Here is a 17997-nt window from a genome sequence, read left to right on the forward strand (position 1 = left end):
TGATTTGAATCTCATGTGGTCAATTATTACTCTCTCCCAATACATTATTAAATATTAATTGAGGCCACATTTGATTCTTCATATGTATGTATGTATGTATATATATTATCTTTGTTTTCAAGTCAAAAAAGCAAATCTTTGCCCCTTCTTTCAAGCTCTCTTCTGTTTAATTCTTCATTATAATTCAACAATTCTCCTCTTGATCTTCTTCTTCTTTTTTGTGTGTTTATTTTACTTTCTAGAATTTTGACTTAACCAAAAGGAACCATTTGTCTTTTTGAATTTTCTTGGTACGTAGATTCTTGTTTTCATACTTTAAAAATCAAAACATTAGTTCCCTATTTATATCCCACCATTTCCTTTCCTTTAACTTTATCATTTCACAGTTCTCTTATTTTTCCATAACCCTTTCTTTCTCTTCATCTTCTCTCTTCATTCTCTTTTTCTCTCTAATTTGGTAGTGTTTAAATTTAATAAGGCGCAGAAATGGAGTTCAAAAACCAAGAACAGCAACCTCAACCATCAAAATATGAATGTCTTCTTTTTGGTAAAGTTGTCTAGCTAATTTTTCTTGTTTATCTAAGGTTTATTTAATTAGTAAAGTCGTACGTCGTCTTTGATTATAATGTACTGTTAAATTATGAACTTGTGACAGATGTGGATGACACACTTTACCCTCTGAGTTCTGGCTTGTCTAAACAATGCACCATTAACATTGAAGGTATATATATATACATATATTCTTCAATTTTTCAATTAAATTTGGAAATATCTATGACCTTTGAGTGTTCTCATTTAATTTCTTGTTTATAATAGAGTATATGGTTGAAGAACTTGGGATCGAGAAAGATAGAGTTGTAGAGATGAATCAGTTTTTGTATAGAAATTATGGGACATCCATGGCTGGTCTTAAGGTCAAATCTTTGAACTTTAATTTTGTTTTGCAAATTTTACATAAAACCCACTTTAAATTGGTGTTAATGTTTCCAACTTTTTGGCTTATTGTGTAGGCTGTAGGCTATGAGTTTGACAATGATCACTATCACAGGTACAACCACCTTATCTAACATTATTTTGTGTTTTATATTATTTATGATTTTGATTTTAGAGTTTTAGAAAATTACGATCATCCAAATCTAATTTGGTTTGCTTTTAATACAATGTTTCTCTCAAATGATAAAATTGTTCTCTTTTGTCTACCAATGGACGTAGATAGTGAGTAGCACAAGTTTTTATGTCGACTTTCTTATTGTTTTTCTTTTTCTTTGATTTCATAATACACTTTCTTTCCTTGAATTAATTAAAATTACTTTTTGTAAATTTCAAAATCACAAAAATGGTTATATAAATCTTTAAAAGAAATTTTCAAGTTGAAAAAGTGATCTAATTAACTATGTAGTAAAATCACTCACAAACAAAATTAATCTTTTGGTGGTGTGTTTTGTAGCTTTGTTCATGGAAGATTACCCTATAACAATCTAAAGTGTGATATGGTTCTTAGAAATATCCTACTTAGTTTGCCCATTCGCAAAGTGGTAAGAACCTTTTTTTTTATTAATATTTCTGTATTGAGTTTAACACATAGTTGAGCTAGAATTTTCAACGTCTTTTTGATTTGGTGAAATAGATCTTCTCGAACGCGGATGAAGTCCATGTTGCAAAAGTTCTAAGTAGGCTTGGTTTGGAGGGTTGTTTTGAAAGCATCATATGCTTTGAGAGTCTTAACTCCTCTAATTTAGACACTTCTTCTAATGATGGCTCTGAATCGGATTCCAAAACCTCGACGAACAGCGATACAGACGACACTCCTCCACCGCTCTCCATCACTCCAGTTCTCTGCAAACCGTCTCCACAAGCATTTGAGTCTGCACTCAAGATAGCCAACATTGACCCTAAGAAAACAGTAAGAAATTTTGTTCTCATCTTCTCAACGTAAAGTTACAAAACTTTAAAAAAGTTTGATGATATAAAATGATAAAACTTGAATTTTGTTGGATTTGCAGTTGTTCTTTGACGATAGCATCCGCAACATAAAGACGGGAAAATCAAGTGGCCTCCGCACAGTTCTGGTGAGCTCATATATAATATCCTTGATTTATTCTTGAAAAACATCATGAAAAACTATTACAAAAACGATGATATATAGATGACATTTTTGCAATATCAATAACGATTGTCTTTAGACTTTTAAAAAACGTGAAGTAAGACAAGTTTTCGTAGAATCGAACAAGAAAGCATAAATGAATGATTATATAAATGAATGATTAAGAACAGAAGAAATGGGTTTTAATGAATGAAATGTGAAATGTATACTGCAGGTTGGATCATCCAAGAGAGGGAATGGAATTGATTATGCATTGGAAAGCATTCATAACATTAGAGAAGCTTTGCCAGAACTATGGGAAGTTGATGAGAAGATGAAGAACCAGAGGCTTTCTTCAAATATTGCATTGGACACATCAGCTGTCATGGCCTAAATATATATATATATATATATATATTATATATTAAACTCCTCGTTATTATTAACATATCTATTTTATTACCCCTAATTAATCATGGAGTTTGGATGTTATATTATATAATCCACCCCATTTGTAATAAAACTATATTTTAAATATGTGAATTATAAAGAAAAAGTTACGAGTCTACTCATATACTAAAAGTTGTGTTAATTTTGATTCTTTTGAAAGTCTTTACTTCTAAGTTCTAACTAATTAATTCGTAAATTAATTGTGATTTATTATTGAATAGTGGTTTATTTTCTTGATGAATTTCAATAATACAAATGTAATTATATACAAAACAATGCAAAATAAGAAAAGTATAAATACAGTAATATTCTCCAAAACTATAGCTAAAATGTCTTAATTACGATAATACCCTCCCTCAAACTCAATGTGGTTTCTACTCTACCATCTTGAGATGAAGCAAGAAGAATGGAGAGCTTTGGTGAAGATGTCTCAATGGTTGAGATGGATTGGAGATGGAGAGGTTACTTTGAAGGTGATAGCGAACAAAATGACAATCATTCTCAATGTGCTTTGTTAGTTCATGAATTACATCCTTGTATGCAATCTGAATAGCATTGTGGTTATCACAATGAAGAATAGTGGGTGATGTCTGTGGGGCTCCTATATCGGTAAGAAGCCAACGAAGCCATAGTAATTTCAAAGTGGCATCAACCAGAGCACGATATTCAGACTCCGTGCTAGAACGGGAAACACCATATTGTTTCTTGTTGCGCCAGGAGATTAGAGCATTACCTAAATAGAAGCAATAACCAGTGGTGGACTTTCGCTATCAGTGGGATCACCTGCCCAATCAGCATCAAAGAATCCAGAGAGGACTGTGAGGAGAACTGTAGACCATGACCCAAAGTGTCTTTAATATAACGCAGAATATGGAAAACAACAGTAAAGTGAATAGTACAAGGAGGAGCCATGAATTGACTAACAATATGAACTGCAAATACAATATCAGACAGAAGTTGAGCGCGACTAGAGTCTAAAACGTGACAATGTTTGCGTTCAGCTCTTCCATTTTGTTGGGAGGTGTGGGGACAAGAGCGTTGAATCAGAGTGCCCTGGTGGGCTAGGAAGGAGAGAAGGCGAGTCCTTGTATTCCATCGCATTATCAGTACGAAGGATTTTAATTGTGCTAGAGAATTGTGTGTGGACCATATTTGCAAAATCAACATAGATTTGATATAAGGAAGAACGATGTTTAAGAAAGTAAATCCAAGCTTGTTGATTGCCCTACTCCAAATGTTAGAATGAATAAGGCCAAAAGATGTATCACATAATGAAGCAGAATTAGAAAATGACAAAGAAGGTTGTTTCGCAAGTTTGCAATTTAAACAATCAAAATGACTAAATTTTGAGATATTATTCAAAGTGCCAGTAGAAACTAAATTACGAAGTTTATCAGAGGATGCATGACTTAGACGAAGATGCCACTGTTATAAAGTGTTATATGTGACTTGTGTAGAGATAAGTGGAAATCCAGGAGGGTGCTGGAGAGATGTGAGCTCAAATAATCGTCCCACCTTCCATCCCGTACCAATAACTTGTCTTATTTGAGAGTCCTGAACCTGACACCCATGAGAAGAAAATATAATGGTTAGTTCGAGATCGCATATGATAGGCGTTTGACAAATTTATGGTGGGTGTATTAACAGTGCCAATGTGAGAGATTGACATATGATTACCATCAGCAGAATGAATTGGGGGAAGAGATTGAACAGGAATAGGGGAAGATAAAAATGAAATGTCAGAAGTCATATGGTTACAACAAGTCGAATCAAGGAGCCAAGACGTGCCTGGAGTGACAGCAAGAGCAGTAGAGTTGGAAGAGATCACCTATTTTAGTAATTCATGAAAATCATTTAACTGAAAATTATGAGGTGCAGTGATATCCGATGAGGTGGCAACAACAACAATAGGTTGAGAGCTAGTTTTTGAAGAAGACTTGGGTTTATGTGAGTGACCAGAAGGGCGGGGTGGACGAGTGGGACAATTGTCCAAGATGTGACCTCGTTTGAGACAATACATGCACTCAATAGTAGGGCAATCAACAAGCTTATGACCATAAAGCTTACAATATTTGCAGAAAGTGGACTCCTTAGCAGGGCATGGATGTGTGGTTGCAAGAGCAACATCAAAGGGCATAAAGGAGACAATGCCAAGTCGTTTTTCTTCAAATAAATTTTTTTTGGATGGCGACGTCAAGAGATGGCAAAGGGTTGGGATGTAACAGTGCAGCACGAACTGATTCATACTAGACGAAGACCCATAAAGGCTTTGATGAGGCAAATATGATCAGGACTAATTTTTGCCTGATCTAATTGAGTCCAAATTGGTTGAAGAGTGGCAAGATACTCATTCGCATATTATCCTCTCTCTTGGTTTAGACTAACAAGACGAGAATTTAATTGATAATAATGAGCAAACCCAATAGACTGAAACTATGTGGACAGAAAACCTTAAAGTTCTTTTGTCGTATTAAATGTATCGAATTGAGTATGAATTGTTGGAATTGATGTGTTACCCAACCAAGTGATGATTTGATGATTTTTGTTATCCAAGTCCTTAAGTTTTTCAATGTATTTGTCGGCTTTCTTCTGTGGTCTCTTGAACAGTGGCAACATCTTTATCAATAGTGTCCTTAATGTTTTTCACTAGAGAAGTAGGTTTGATTGGTTTGGTGACATTCGTCGATAACAACGTACCATAATTTTCTATGAATAATGATTTGTTTACTTGATGAATTCCAATAATACAAGTGTATTTATATACAAAACAATGCAAAGTAAGGAAAGTATAAATACAATAATATTCTCCAAAATTGTAGCTCAAATGTCTTATTTATGGTAATATTAATCATACCAAACTATAGTCTTTTTTTTAAAAAATAGTTTTAATTTCATACATTTAAAAGTTTACATTAAACACATTTTCTCATAACATCAAAACTTCCTATAAACATGGTTTTATTTTCGAATCTTAATATTAAGAAGATTGTAATTTTCAAACGAAAGTATTTCCCAAAAGAACAAAGTGCACCTATCAAAAAAAAAATTCACTTGACTCAAAGAAAAAAACAATTTTCACTATTTAGCAACTAAGTCATTTTACATCACTTATTATAATTTAAAAAAGAGGGTATTCAAATATTTTAACCAATTTTAAAAATTTAATAATACAATTGAATAAGGATATACAAATAAATGATATTTTGAAATTTGTACAAACGGTAAATAGTTTGGTTTTTTGAAGAAAAAAAACATTTTAAATATAATAAAATAAATTAAACCTAAACACAAATATTTAAAAGATATATCAAGATATATGAAAATAGAATATGGAATTCATCTATATTTTATAAATAGTTTAAAATAATTTATAATTTTTTTTAAAAAAATTCTAAAGTTAATATTTATTAATTTGAACAAACCAATCACTATTTTTTCACAATTATGATGTTTAGGTGCTAAATTTAAATTTGTGTATTACAAAGGAAAAGAAAACCCTAAATCATTCAAAACAAAAAGAAATAAAATCATTAGAAACAAAAGGAGAGATTTGGACTAAAAGAACATATTTTTAACATAGAAATTAGATCCAATCAATCTAATTCTTCTAATAGAACCGATTTGAAGTTTGAACAATTTAAAAGAAAAATCAACAATGGAAATCTGGTAATCAGAAATTTCAGGAAGAGGAGATCGATCTGATTGCACTTAAAAGTTCATCAACTCATCAATGTAATTACAATTTGAATCTAATTGAATCCAAGAAAACAGAGTTCCCCACCCCTTCTTCTCAATGGGGTTCCACAAAAAATTTACATCAATTTCTCAAAAGGATCTCAAGATCCAATTCGAATGAAGAAGGTTAAGAAATCACATCTCTGAATCGAACGAAAATGGGTTGAACCCGGATCGATTCTTTGTCTTCTTTACGAATCTCCATGTTTATGCCAACACACAAGCATCGCCACGCAGCGTCTCATGATGTAGAATCGAGCCTTCTGTTCCTTTGCCAAGCTGCTGTACTTTCTTCCAATGGAATTAGAAGAGCTTTTCTGTGAATAACTTCGAGGGAGATCGTGGGGGTTCTTGGAATTAGAAGATGGGATGCTTTTCTGTGAAGAACATCGCAGCAATGGCGATTTGGAGGTTGACCCGCTTCTCAGGAATGACGATTTCGCATTTGTGGATGAATGATGGTAACTACTTCCTGAACCTTCCTTCTTTGATAGATTCCATTTCTCGTCCATTTATTGTGAACTCAGATGGGGTTGCAGGCAAGGTGTTTGTGAAAATGCCTTTGAGAGTGATAGTTGGTTTAAGATGTGAGAAAGAGAAGTAGAAAGAGTGGGATTCTAGTGGGACATTATATGTATACTTAAATAACATATGATTGAGATTTGATGATGGGGAATGACCGAGAGTTATGATGCTTCATGCTTGTGTGTGGTAGAGACTGATCAGTCATATTCCTCTACTCCCAATAGCCCATTCTGGCCTTTTTATTTGTGGGTGTTAGAGGTTGAGAAATTATTTCGTGAGACCGCCACAATGCGACTGACAGGTATTTATGTCTAACCTGTCTAATGATGATGTATGAGAGAGAACTTACTCCAAATTGAATCTAGGTTGAGATAGTCACATTATAACAGCCTCCTCATGGATGCAGAGTTTGTGCCCATTTGGGGTTAATATGTGATTTTGATGATATGGGTATGTGTCAAAAATGCTGCTCTTTCTACTTCTCTGTTAAATTTAGTGATTTCTAGCCTTTACTACTGTGAAGATCTATCGTTTTCTTTGCATTGGACTCAGTTTTTTGTGTATTGTGCTGAATGCTGCCTCTGTTGTTGCTGCTCTATTATATATATATATATATATATTTATGATCTTCTCTTTTCTATGCGTTAGAGAGCAAACAGAGGGCATCCATTCAATTTGGGGAAGTGGAAGGGAAAATAATGGAAGCAGTGAGAAAGGAGACAATTTGCTAGCTGTTTATGACGTGTAAGGTATGTGTCTCATACTCTCACCTCAACTTCTACAAATAGATCGAATGCTTTTTTTCAAAATAAAAACAACACAAATTCTTTTTTCCTTTAAAATGATGAGTATCTGCAGAATAAGGACTTTAATTTGCTTTTATTTTTCCCCCTCCAGAGGGGGGAAACATGCAATTATTTGCCTATTTTTGTTCTTATTAGAAAAGAAGGGATCTATGACTCAACCTTTTCTTTCCTTCTGTCTTTTTGTTACACTTGCACCATTTTTTTCCCTTCTTCAAGAACTCTTCATAAAAAAAATTCACCCTACAAAGTTCTCTCTGTTTTAGTTTTTTCAAGAACTCATTGTACTTCACTGTAGTCCATATATCCCTAAAATAGCAAGAAGTTCAATAGAATAGACAGAAGAAGAAGAAATGAAACTTCATTCTTAAAGATATCTAGATAAATAGTTAGAAGGAACAATTATCTGGTGAGACCGCACACTGTTGTTGCTGTTAGTTTTTTACTCTGCTGGATGTAGAAAGAAGTATCTAAACTTTATAGACCATAGTTTAGGGACCATAAATCTACACTTTGAAGACATTTGGAGTGGACTATTATAACTTCCACTTTCTTACATTAAAATTATTTAAAAACTCTCCTCCACTATAATAATGTTTACTATTTTGTGTTATCCCTTCGTCCATTTGTAACCTAGATTAAACTATCGTTACATTATGACTATGAGTTGAGTGGGTTTGAAGAAAATGAGAGGATTAGGGGAGATATTATTAATTAGAGTTTGATTGAATGGTCAAGGAAAAGTAGTTGATGAGTCAAAGTAATGATCACATGGTATGTTGTGGTTTTAGAGTTAAAACCCAAAATGCATCTCTCTGTTTTTCTTCTCTTCCTTTCTATCTGGGGGTAGATTATTGTTAATCATTATTAATATGCTGCTTGAAATTTATTACATTATTAATTAATCATGTGGGACTGAGAAAGTGGGTATTTTGGGTGTCCCACATGCAATCATGTGAGGTTAATGTTTTGGAAGGGATAGAAAAAAAAATGAAGGGGTGGGATTTTATTTTCCCTGCTTTTTCTTTTGTACCTTCCTCTATATTTTATCTATTTCTTTATTTTCTAAGTTTGATACTGATTTCAATGCTGCCTTTTCTATTTATTTACTTCTTTTCTTTTCCCTTTCTTTTAATCAAAATCTTGACGAAAATATCAATGCTCTTCATTTTATGGAAATACCAATTATTAAAATATTATAAACTTTATGCTTATTGATATTTATTAAAACTTTGAAAATAAATAAACCTTTTATATATATTTTTTTTTTAATTTGAAAAAGGCTCCGATTTGAAAAGTGTCAAATTTAACCAAAATGTTTATAAAATATACAAAATTTTATTTCATGATCAAAGGAAAAAAAAACTACCGACATTTTAAAAGTTAGCCATTCAATTTTTTAAAAGAAAATCATCCCTACTTAAAATAGAAAAAAAAATTAACAAAAAAAAAAAAGAACATATGGAAATATTGACTTTAATAATGACCCTATATTTGGTTTTACGTATTTAATTGTATTTTTAAGAATTTCTTATAAAATAATCATTTTGATCAGTGTAAGTTCAAAGGTGATTGTTTTAGTTTATAATGGTTACGTTAAATTTGAACATAAAAGTCTCTTAAGAAATTTGATTATAAAAAAATATTTCATTCTGATCAATATTTTAGAAACACAGGGAACAAACTAAACAAAATTTATAAATGCATAGGCTAATTGAACCAAGACTTTGTAGTACCTAAATAGTATGAACTTATTAATTTGAATAAAGCTATCAAAGTTGTTTTTCTTTTCTTAAAAAATTTTGGGGTATTTTTTCTTTTAATAATTAGCATGATTATTTTATAAAGAAAGAAAATAATAAGACAATGTCCGCAGCTTTTGGGGAACCCATGATCAATGTATGAATTTCTTTCAAAAAGACAGATTTGTAAATCAACATTCTTCCCCTTTTTTTTATTTTTTTTATTTCATTTTGAAGGGGGGAAAAATACATCTAAAGAACCACATAAGAAATATTGATATCATAAAAAATAATGTTAATGTTGTAATAGATATCAACTAGAAATTTTAGAGATTGTAAATTTGATTCCATATCATGTAAGAGATATCCAAATCAAATGCAGCCAAAACTCATTTTGCTTAATCTCTAATTTGGATCTTGTAGCATTACAAAGATTATATTCCTTTTTCCTTTTTTTTTTTTAACAAAATTGTATTTTCAATTTTCATACATAAATTGAGTCGATAAAAAAATGGATAGAAATTGATTGTTTTTAAATATATAACGAATTGAACTAGAATTAACATAGAAAAAAGGAAGAGAGAGATATGACTTCTTAATGAAATCATGTTTATGGAAAAACATAGAAAAAAGGAAGAGATATGGAGTGGTAGCATATTCTCTAGTTCTTAGAAGGTTATTGTGATTGTAACAAGTAAGCATCTCACAAGAATATTCCTGTGATACACAACATAACAAATATGTACATTTCTCTTGTTTAATCCCATGAAACCAATACCTCTAAACTTTTGAGGTACCAAACTTTATATCTCTATTATTAACCCATAAAAGTTAGCCATTTTAGTAGACACTTCTCTATTCACACATTTTATCTTCCATAACTATTACTATTATAAAGTAAATGCCAACATTATTTCATTTCCCTAAACCTAATTCATACTTAATTATAATATAAACATTTAAGACAATTATCTTCAAAACCATATCCCTTTCCCACAATCAAATATTGATGTACTTACTTTTAATATTTTGAGAATATTTTAGCCTTTTCACGATGTCTTAAAAGTTTTTATTGAACGATCATTTAATAGTAAAGATTTTATTGAGTCACCATTTAGGTTTAGCATTAAATTTTAATAGTAAAGTTTTTGTTGAGTGGCCATTTAAGTTTAATATTAAATATTTGTTATTAGAACTTTTATTGATAGACTATATGAGTTGTTTTAATTAGACGACAGTCCTATATTGAATAAGCCTGTTTCAAATAGATATTTTTAAAAATTTTAAATAGACAAAAAGTTTTTTTAAAAAATTAAAATTGAATTTGTAAATAAACATTTTACCATTTTCTAATAAGTAAGTGTGTAGTCATTATTTATTTTGTTGTGTTTTTGAAAAGTTTTATCTGAGACTATGATATTATAAGAAAAAATATATGGATTGAACCTTCCTTTGAATATTGATTGATTGTATGGAAAACATGAAAATATATATAGACGTATGGATAGAAATTTAATAATATGATCATAGTCCTATATATATACATGAAATGATATGATTCAGGTGAAGCTTCCGTTAATCAACGAAAGGCTAGGGATGGGAACAACAGAGGAAGAATCGTTCAAGATCGTCAGCAGGTAGTTGAAAATAACCATTATTCTCTGGCACCTCACGCATCTTCTTCACTACCACAACAACCGGCTTCTTCCTAGGCGGTGGTGGCAACGATGCCGGTGGAATCTGAAACTCTGGTCGCTCCGGAGTACGAAAGCCATCCATGGGGTGAAATTAAAGTTTATGAAAAATTGAAAGAGAAAAAGTTGAAGAGATTTTTGTGAGTTTTAGAAGTAACAGGGAACGGCCTATATATGGTGTTGTATGTTTCAATCCACGTGTCGACTTTTGAAGAGGCTTTGATCTACGTGGCGCGTTCTTACAGTCCCACGTGGAATTTTGCGCTGTCAGTTGCGGGAAAAATGTAGACCGCCAAATTTGAAAAGAAATTATATGTCTTGTGGGCTTTTGGATTGGGCCGGGCCTTGTGGGTTAGGGAGAATCTTTTAGACCCATTTGAAAATTTGGATCGATGCTTTCGGTTACCCTATAGCCCAAATAACACAATGTAGTTAAAACCAAGAAAGATTTAGACAAAAGTCATTAGTTGAATAAGTAATTGAATAAGAAATTTGATAAATGTACTAATTTAAAAATTATTTTTTTAAAAAGAAAAGATAATATTTTATGAATAATTATTAATTAATTATTAGGATTATTAATTAGATATTTTATTTATAATATTATTTGAAATATTTTTTTATCCAAAATGATTTGAATTTAATATGAATTCCATCATTTTCAATTGGTAATAAATTTTAAGTGTCTTTTGAATTAACTATAAATCAAAATATATTATAATATAGGTAATTTTGTTCTAATTTGTAATAACTGTATGATATATTCTTTTCAAGATTATAATTTTACTTATTATTTTTTATCGCTGGCAGTTATTATTGTCCATCACTTGAAGCTTTACAAAATTCAATCATAAACACCAAAACTAAAAAATCTACACTAAATCATTTGTTCTTTTACCCGTTTAAAATTAAATAGTTAAACATCAAAACTACATGATTAGATTATTGAGAGTATATCATCTGCTATATTTTAACGATATATCCCTCATTTTAAAACTATATGATTAGATTATTGAGAGTATATCATATCCATATATATTGTATATTTTAAAGATATATCCCTCATTTTAATGGTTTTCTGATGTGATTTAGTAAATATATACTACGTATTATTTATAATTATACTAGTTTTATAATATTATTGCAATATATAATAGTTTGTATATGTGATTTATTATATATATTTTACATATTGTTTACATTTATATTAGTTTTATAAATTAGCTGTAAGATATAATACATTTTAGTTTATGTTTTATAATATATATATCATATATTATTTACCATTATACTAATTTTATAATATTATCGTAATATATAATATTTGTATAGGTGATTTATTATATATATACTACATTTTATTTACATTTATATTAGTTTTATATATTAGCTGTCGAGATATAGTACTTTTAGTTGATGTTTATAAAAGATATAATTCGAAAGGATTTGATTTTTTTTAATATGGAAAGTGAGAAAACTGTTTCATCACTTCCATTTAAATGATCCGATCTTCTCATTATAATTAATATTTCTATATGATTTAAAACAATAAAAAAATAACATATAGGCATATTGGTAATTTATGTCTATTTTTGTCTAATATTATGGCCCACTTTGTACATTTATATAAAATATTAGCAATTTTTATTTTTTTTGTAATATCCTATGGTAAATTAGACTATATGAGAAAGACCCTAAAACCAAACCCAAATATAACCCTAAACCCTATTAGTGATAAGTTAATTGATAGCAATGGTAGCAACTGATTGCTCATTTCTCAGATTAAAATCTATAGCAATGTATAGTCGTTATCAATTTCTATTACCTTTAGCTTCTATCAATAATAGTTTGTAATTTGAGAAAACCAAAAAAATCATTTGTAATGATTGTGAATAGAGTTATCGCTAATAGCAGCTATTGGTAATATATTTATCGTTGTCTTTTAATTTCTTTTAAACTCAATGGTATTTATGAAATATCCAAATACTAACAGTAAGAGTATTTTTTAACACTTTTTAAAACTTTAAGTTTATTTTTGAAACTTTTAAAAATTTAAAGATATTTTTTACACAAATTACACTTTTTTTTTTTAATTTAGACTTATAAATATTTAGACGAACAATAAAACTATTATACGTAGATCATTAAATTTCTTTTATTTTTCTAGTGGTAGATCATTAAATTATTATACGTATAAAGGTCTCTTTTTCACTATAAACATCATGATAACGACGAAGAAGATGAATGGTAAAAATACAAGAATACCCCTTTAAAACTTAAACACTTTACACACCCAACAATTTAAAACTTAAGATAAAGTTGTAATTTTCAACCATATCAACTCTACATAAACTTTAAACAAAAAGGAAAATTTTTATAGAAAGAAATATAAAAACCTCCAATTTACATCCAACATATACTATTTTTACATATGCTTCCATTTCATTCTTTTTTAAAAGTTAATTAAAATAAAAATATACATATATTTTACATTAGCAAATACTTTCTAACATCCATTTGGGTTATTGATTGTTATTATTTAAATCATATTGTTTGACAATTTTCTTCCTAGTTGATAGTACAAACATTATGTTAGTCGACTGCTCTCGTTTTCGTGTAGTTTCTCTTTTTCTATTATTTATTTATTTTTAATCACTTTTCGTGTTTAGTTCTTTGATGAGAATAAGAAATGGATGGGTTGATTTGGTGTGATTACCCGACTATAAAGGAAGACGTGGCATACTCCGATTTGTTGTTTTTTATTATTTAATTTTATTTAGATGCATGTGTCATTTTATAATAAAGAGAGTGTTACACTTAAATTTAATTTCCAATCAACTCGTTGATGAGAATATATGTCACTAAATAAATTTAGGTTGAGTGTATATATAATATCCAAACCCATTTTATTGCCAAATATATATATCAATCTACTATCATTCTTTCACACATATCAATGACACTTTGTGTCACAAGCTATATGCTACACTTTTATTATATACACATCTTTCTATATCATTTGTTTATTAATCTTTACACATGTCCTTTTGGCTTTAAGCTTTAGCCCATTAAAATCTAAGGTTTTATCATATAATATATGCTCTACTTATAACTTTCTCCTTCTTTACATTATTGTTATTATATATAACATATGCCCCAAAAAAGTTCCACAAGAAACTCATTTCCATTTGTATAACTTATATATATACATGTCAAGATCAATTTGGATACTCAAAGCAACCCACTATAAGATAATGAGAGGATGTGTACTTCCATTATGACCCACAAAAATATCTCTTCTTTTAACCTAATCTTTTATTCCATTATTTGTATCAATCTATTCAAATATAGAAATTTTGTAAACTTTTATAAATATAACAAAAGTTTTTAGTGGTGGATGATTGTGATAGACTTGGTTAAATATTTATCAATTTAGTGGTAAATAGATATAAATAGATGTTTATTTGGATCTAGTAGGGTTTATCATTAATAAAAAGTAATTTTTTTATTATATATACTTGTAAACATTTTCAACTGCTTTGTTATTAATAACAAATTTTCTATTTTTCTTTTTAATGTTTACAATATGAGGTTGAGAGAAGTGGGAAATCGAATTTCTAACATCAAACAGTACTTTAGTAAAGTTAAATTAACTTGAAACATGAGTTGAGATTTTTTGTATGGTGCATCTATTAGTCTTAAAAACTAAAAAGTCCCACTTGGTAGAATTTTAATTTTTGGTTTATTAGTTTTTGAAAATTAATTTTTTACCTTTTAACAATTTTTTTGTTTTAATATAGTTCTATTAATGTTTTCAAAAATCAAACTTAAGGGTTTAAAAACTAAGGAAAAAAAAAAGTTGAAAACCATAACAAGAAATTGAGAGAAAAAGAAGTGTGAATGTTTTAAAAACTAAAAATTAAAAGCTAATTATAAACCCACACAACCTCTATTATTATTATTATTATTATTTTATCTACTCTGTAGAATGTCTTTAAAAACCAACTCAAATATTTAAAACTAAAAAGAATAATTTTTTGAAACTTATTTTTGAAAGCTTTTCAAAATCCATTCAATAATTCAAATGATTATTTAGAAGAAAAAAAATAGTACATAGAAGTTCCAACAAACCTAACCCAACACTTAAAAGTTATAAAGATAAAAAGAAAAGAAAACCATATGATTATAAACCCAATTCTAATTTTGAAAAATTAAAAGCCTATAAAACTACACTGATATCAAACATTAAAACAACCTATTTTGTTTTTTGAAAAATGAAAAATGAAAAACCAAAAACTATATTATCCAAAAGCTAATTACCAAATATGTTAGAGTTGTATGTGCATATAACACCTATGTGCCATCTTTAAATAATTCTTATAGTAAGTTCTATGTTTAGGAAATAAAAAAATTTCTAATACTTATCGTACTACAAATAATAAGAATCATATCACGAGCATAAAATAAATTATTATATCATCGTCAAAATAGATATGAACATGAATTGTAGATATTGTGGTTATAATATATTTTTTCAAGGTAAAACCTAAAAATATCTCTCATACCCAACATATCGTAGATAAATAATTAAACAAACATAAGAGAAATGTTAACGAAGAATGGGTAAACCAATTGGATTTTTAAGCCTCACCTCTAAGGTCGAAGCTAACTTCAAGCATATTTTCAATATAGGACTCTCTTAGGCTGTATGACATTGATCTAGTTTCTAGAGTAAAAAAGGAGGAAGGAAATCCTAGGTTTAGTCCCACTATAGATCATGGCAGCTAGTACGTACATATAAATCAAATCGATCTTCTTCTTAGAAAGCTTGTTCTAACCCTTGTACTAAAAACGAGTTTAATTAAGCACTAACATGTATGTGGCAAGTGTGACATTGTTGTGTTAGTCAAACTGCTTTGTAGTGCTTAAAATACAATTTTACTATTCAGATTACATAAATGGTAAGATGAATTTTTCTTTGGTCATATTTTGTCTACCTTACAAATTATATTAGTCCAAACATGTATACTTATTAATAGTACGATATGATTAAATACTTTGATGTTGCATAAATTAGTCGAAATGGTTAATAACTGCATGGACATTTCTTGTTAATTGTTTCTACTATTTCTTTGGAAAATGTTAATAAAGTTTAGTTCAATTGTCATCAAGTACGTATCATAAACTTCAACATCAAAAGATCATAAACCAAAATTATCCACATATTAAACTAGTTTTATTACCCACGATCATATATCATTCACTCATTTTGGGTTTTGTTGAAGAAAATTTATTCTAACAAATAATAATACATGGAAGACAATAAATTGTATAATCACATATTGGAAAATTGATACACATTTTCTAGTTCCATTAATATACACACTATTCAAAGTCACTCAATTCATCTATCTAAACATTAATTGAAGCCAAATTAACATTTTTAGACAATAAAGGTTTGAAAATTTAAATTCAAAAACTAAAAAAAAAGAAGAAGAAAGAATCAATTAAATACACATTTCTTTTCTCTTTTTTTTCTTCTAATTATTGTTACTTTCCACTAGTGAAAAAGGGGACACATAATTAAGTTTGGTGATTGCATGTACTTAATGTTCTTTCTATAAAGTACTTTTGGGATGTGTCAACACTTGAAGCACTTCTTTCTTTTTTTGTATCAAAACTCAATATCATTTTGTCTTTTGCATTTAAATATCATTATCAACCTTACTTCTTTTGGCTATAAACCTTTTATTTTTTCCAAAAGATTTGTATTTTTTTTATTATTAATCTACAAAGACAACAATAATAAGTAACATGATAGCACAAAGAGATGGAAAAAGAAGAAAAAAAAAAGTAATTGACAACATTATGAAGCCTATATCATCAAAAGGCATTTCTAACTAATATTAAATTATTACTTTATTAACATCTTTTGAAAAATATAGACACGTTGGTGAGATGAATTTTTAGATTTGCCAACACATATTAAAAGTTCAAATATATCTAATACATGTATTCAAAAATTTAGAGTTTTGAATTTGTTATTAATTTCATTTTTAAGACTTAGAAACCAAACAAAAATTAAGATTTTTAAATGATAAATGTACCCATTCCTATTTATCAGTTCTTTTCGAATTCTCTTTTAAATTATTTATTCTTTACAAAAGAAAAATCTTTAAACCTTTTGAATTAAATTAAATTTGTTATATATTCATACTCAACCATTTAAAAATGATTCAAACATGTCAAATTATTCATATATTATCAATTTATCTGGATTAGAAGTCTAAAATATCTAAACATAGCCATATTTTTTAGGTTTATATATGTAAATATATATATATATTTGAAAATGTATTATTATTAAGTAGAAATGTTTAGAAGTTGAGATCTTCTCAAATTTACAATAACTATAATTATATTAGGATTTAGGATTATTAGATTCTAATAAATATAGTTTTATTTTATTTATAAAAGAAGTAAAGATGAAATTAGGAGAGTAATATGTTAAGTTCCCAAAGAAGGATGATGTGGAGAAAGACGTTCACGTCATCAAATTCTGTGAGATCAAAATTTGAAACCCAATCATATATGCCCACGTATACACTAAGTAGCACCGACCCATATGTAAAAAGTAGCGTGGAAGAATCTCAACTGTCCACGGTGTCCTATGTGATAATAAAAAGTAATGACGTGCACTTCTTAAATTTGTAACCGCCCGCACCAAATCACAACTCTCTAGAAAGAAAGAAAGCAAAAAACTCGGAAGCTACAGTATTTCGGAACACGTGCGCACGTGTGGTGTACAAGTGTGTTTTGTTCTCTCTTGCCAGCTGTCACCTATTTGGCACCTTTATTTATTCTCTACGTTATCCCATTAATACGTAATAACCTAAATGTTTTCACAAATCAAATCCCACCCGAATCGAAATTGAAGGCATCCAGTTCAATTTGATTTCCGTTAA

General features: G+C 29.1%; 2 protein-coding genes across 2 annotated transcripts; one reads left to right on the forward strand and one right to left on the reverse strand.

Annotated features, from left to right (window-relative positions):
- Window positions 1–144: 144 nt before the first annotated feature.
- On the forward strand, window positions 145–2629 carry LOC101222528 (suppressor of disruption of TFIIS). The gene is made up of 9 exons (XM_011659940.2): window positions 145–290; window positions 479–547; window positions 656–721; window positions 817–914; window positions 1011–1048; window positions 1448–1535; window positions 1628–1903; window positions 2004–2069; window positions 2319–2629. Exons 2-9 carry the CDS (start codon window positions 487–489, stop codon window positions 2475–2477), a joined length of 852 nt encoding a protein of 283 aa, XP_011658242.1. The 5' UTR covers window positions 145–290; window positions 479–486; the 3' UTR covers window positions 2478–2629.
- Window positions 2630–6197: 3568 nt separating this feature from the next.
- Window positions 6198–7349, reverse strand: LOC101207628. The gene has a single exon (XM_004153434.3). The coding sequence runs from the start codon at window positions 6778–6780 to the stop codon at window positions 6460–6462; it is 321 nt and encodes a 106-aa protein (XP_004153482.1). The 5' UTR covers window positions 6781–7349; the 3' UTR covers window positions 6198–6459.
- Window positions 7350–17997: the final 10648 nt, after the last annotated feature.

Source organism: Cucumis sativus, chromosome 1 (assembly GCF_000004075.3).
Source record: "Cucumis sativus cultivar 9930 chromosome 1, Cucumber_9930_V3, whole genome shotgun sequence".
Classification (NCBI taxonomy): Eukaryota; Viridiplantae; Streptophyta; class Magnoliopsida; order Cucurbitales; family Cucurbitaceae; genus Cucumis; species Cucumis sativus.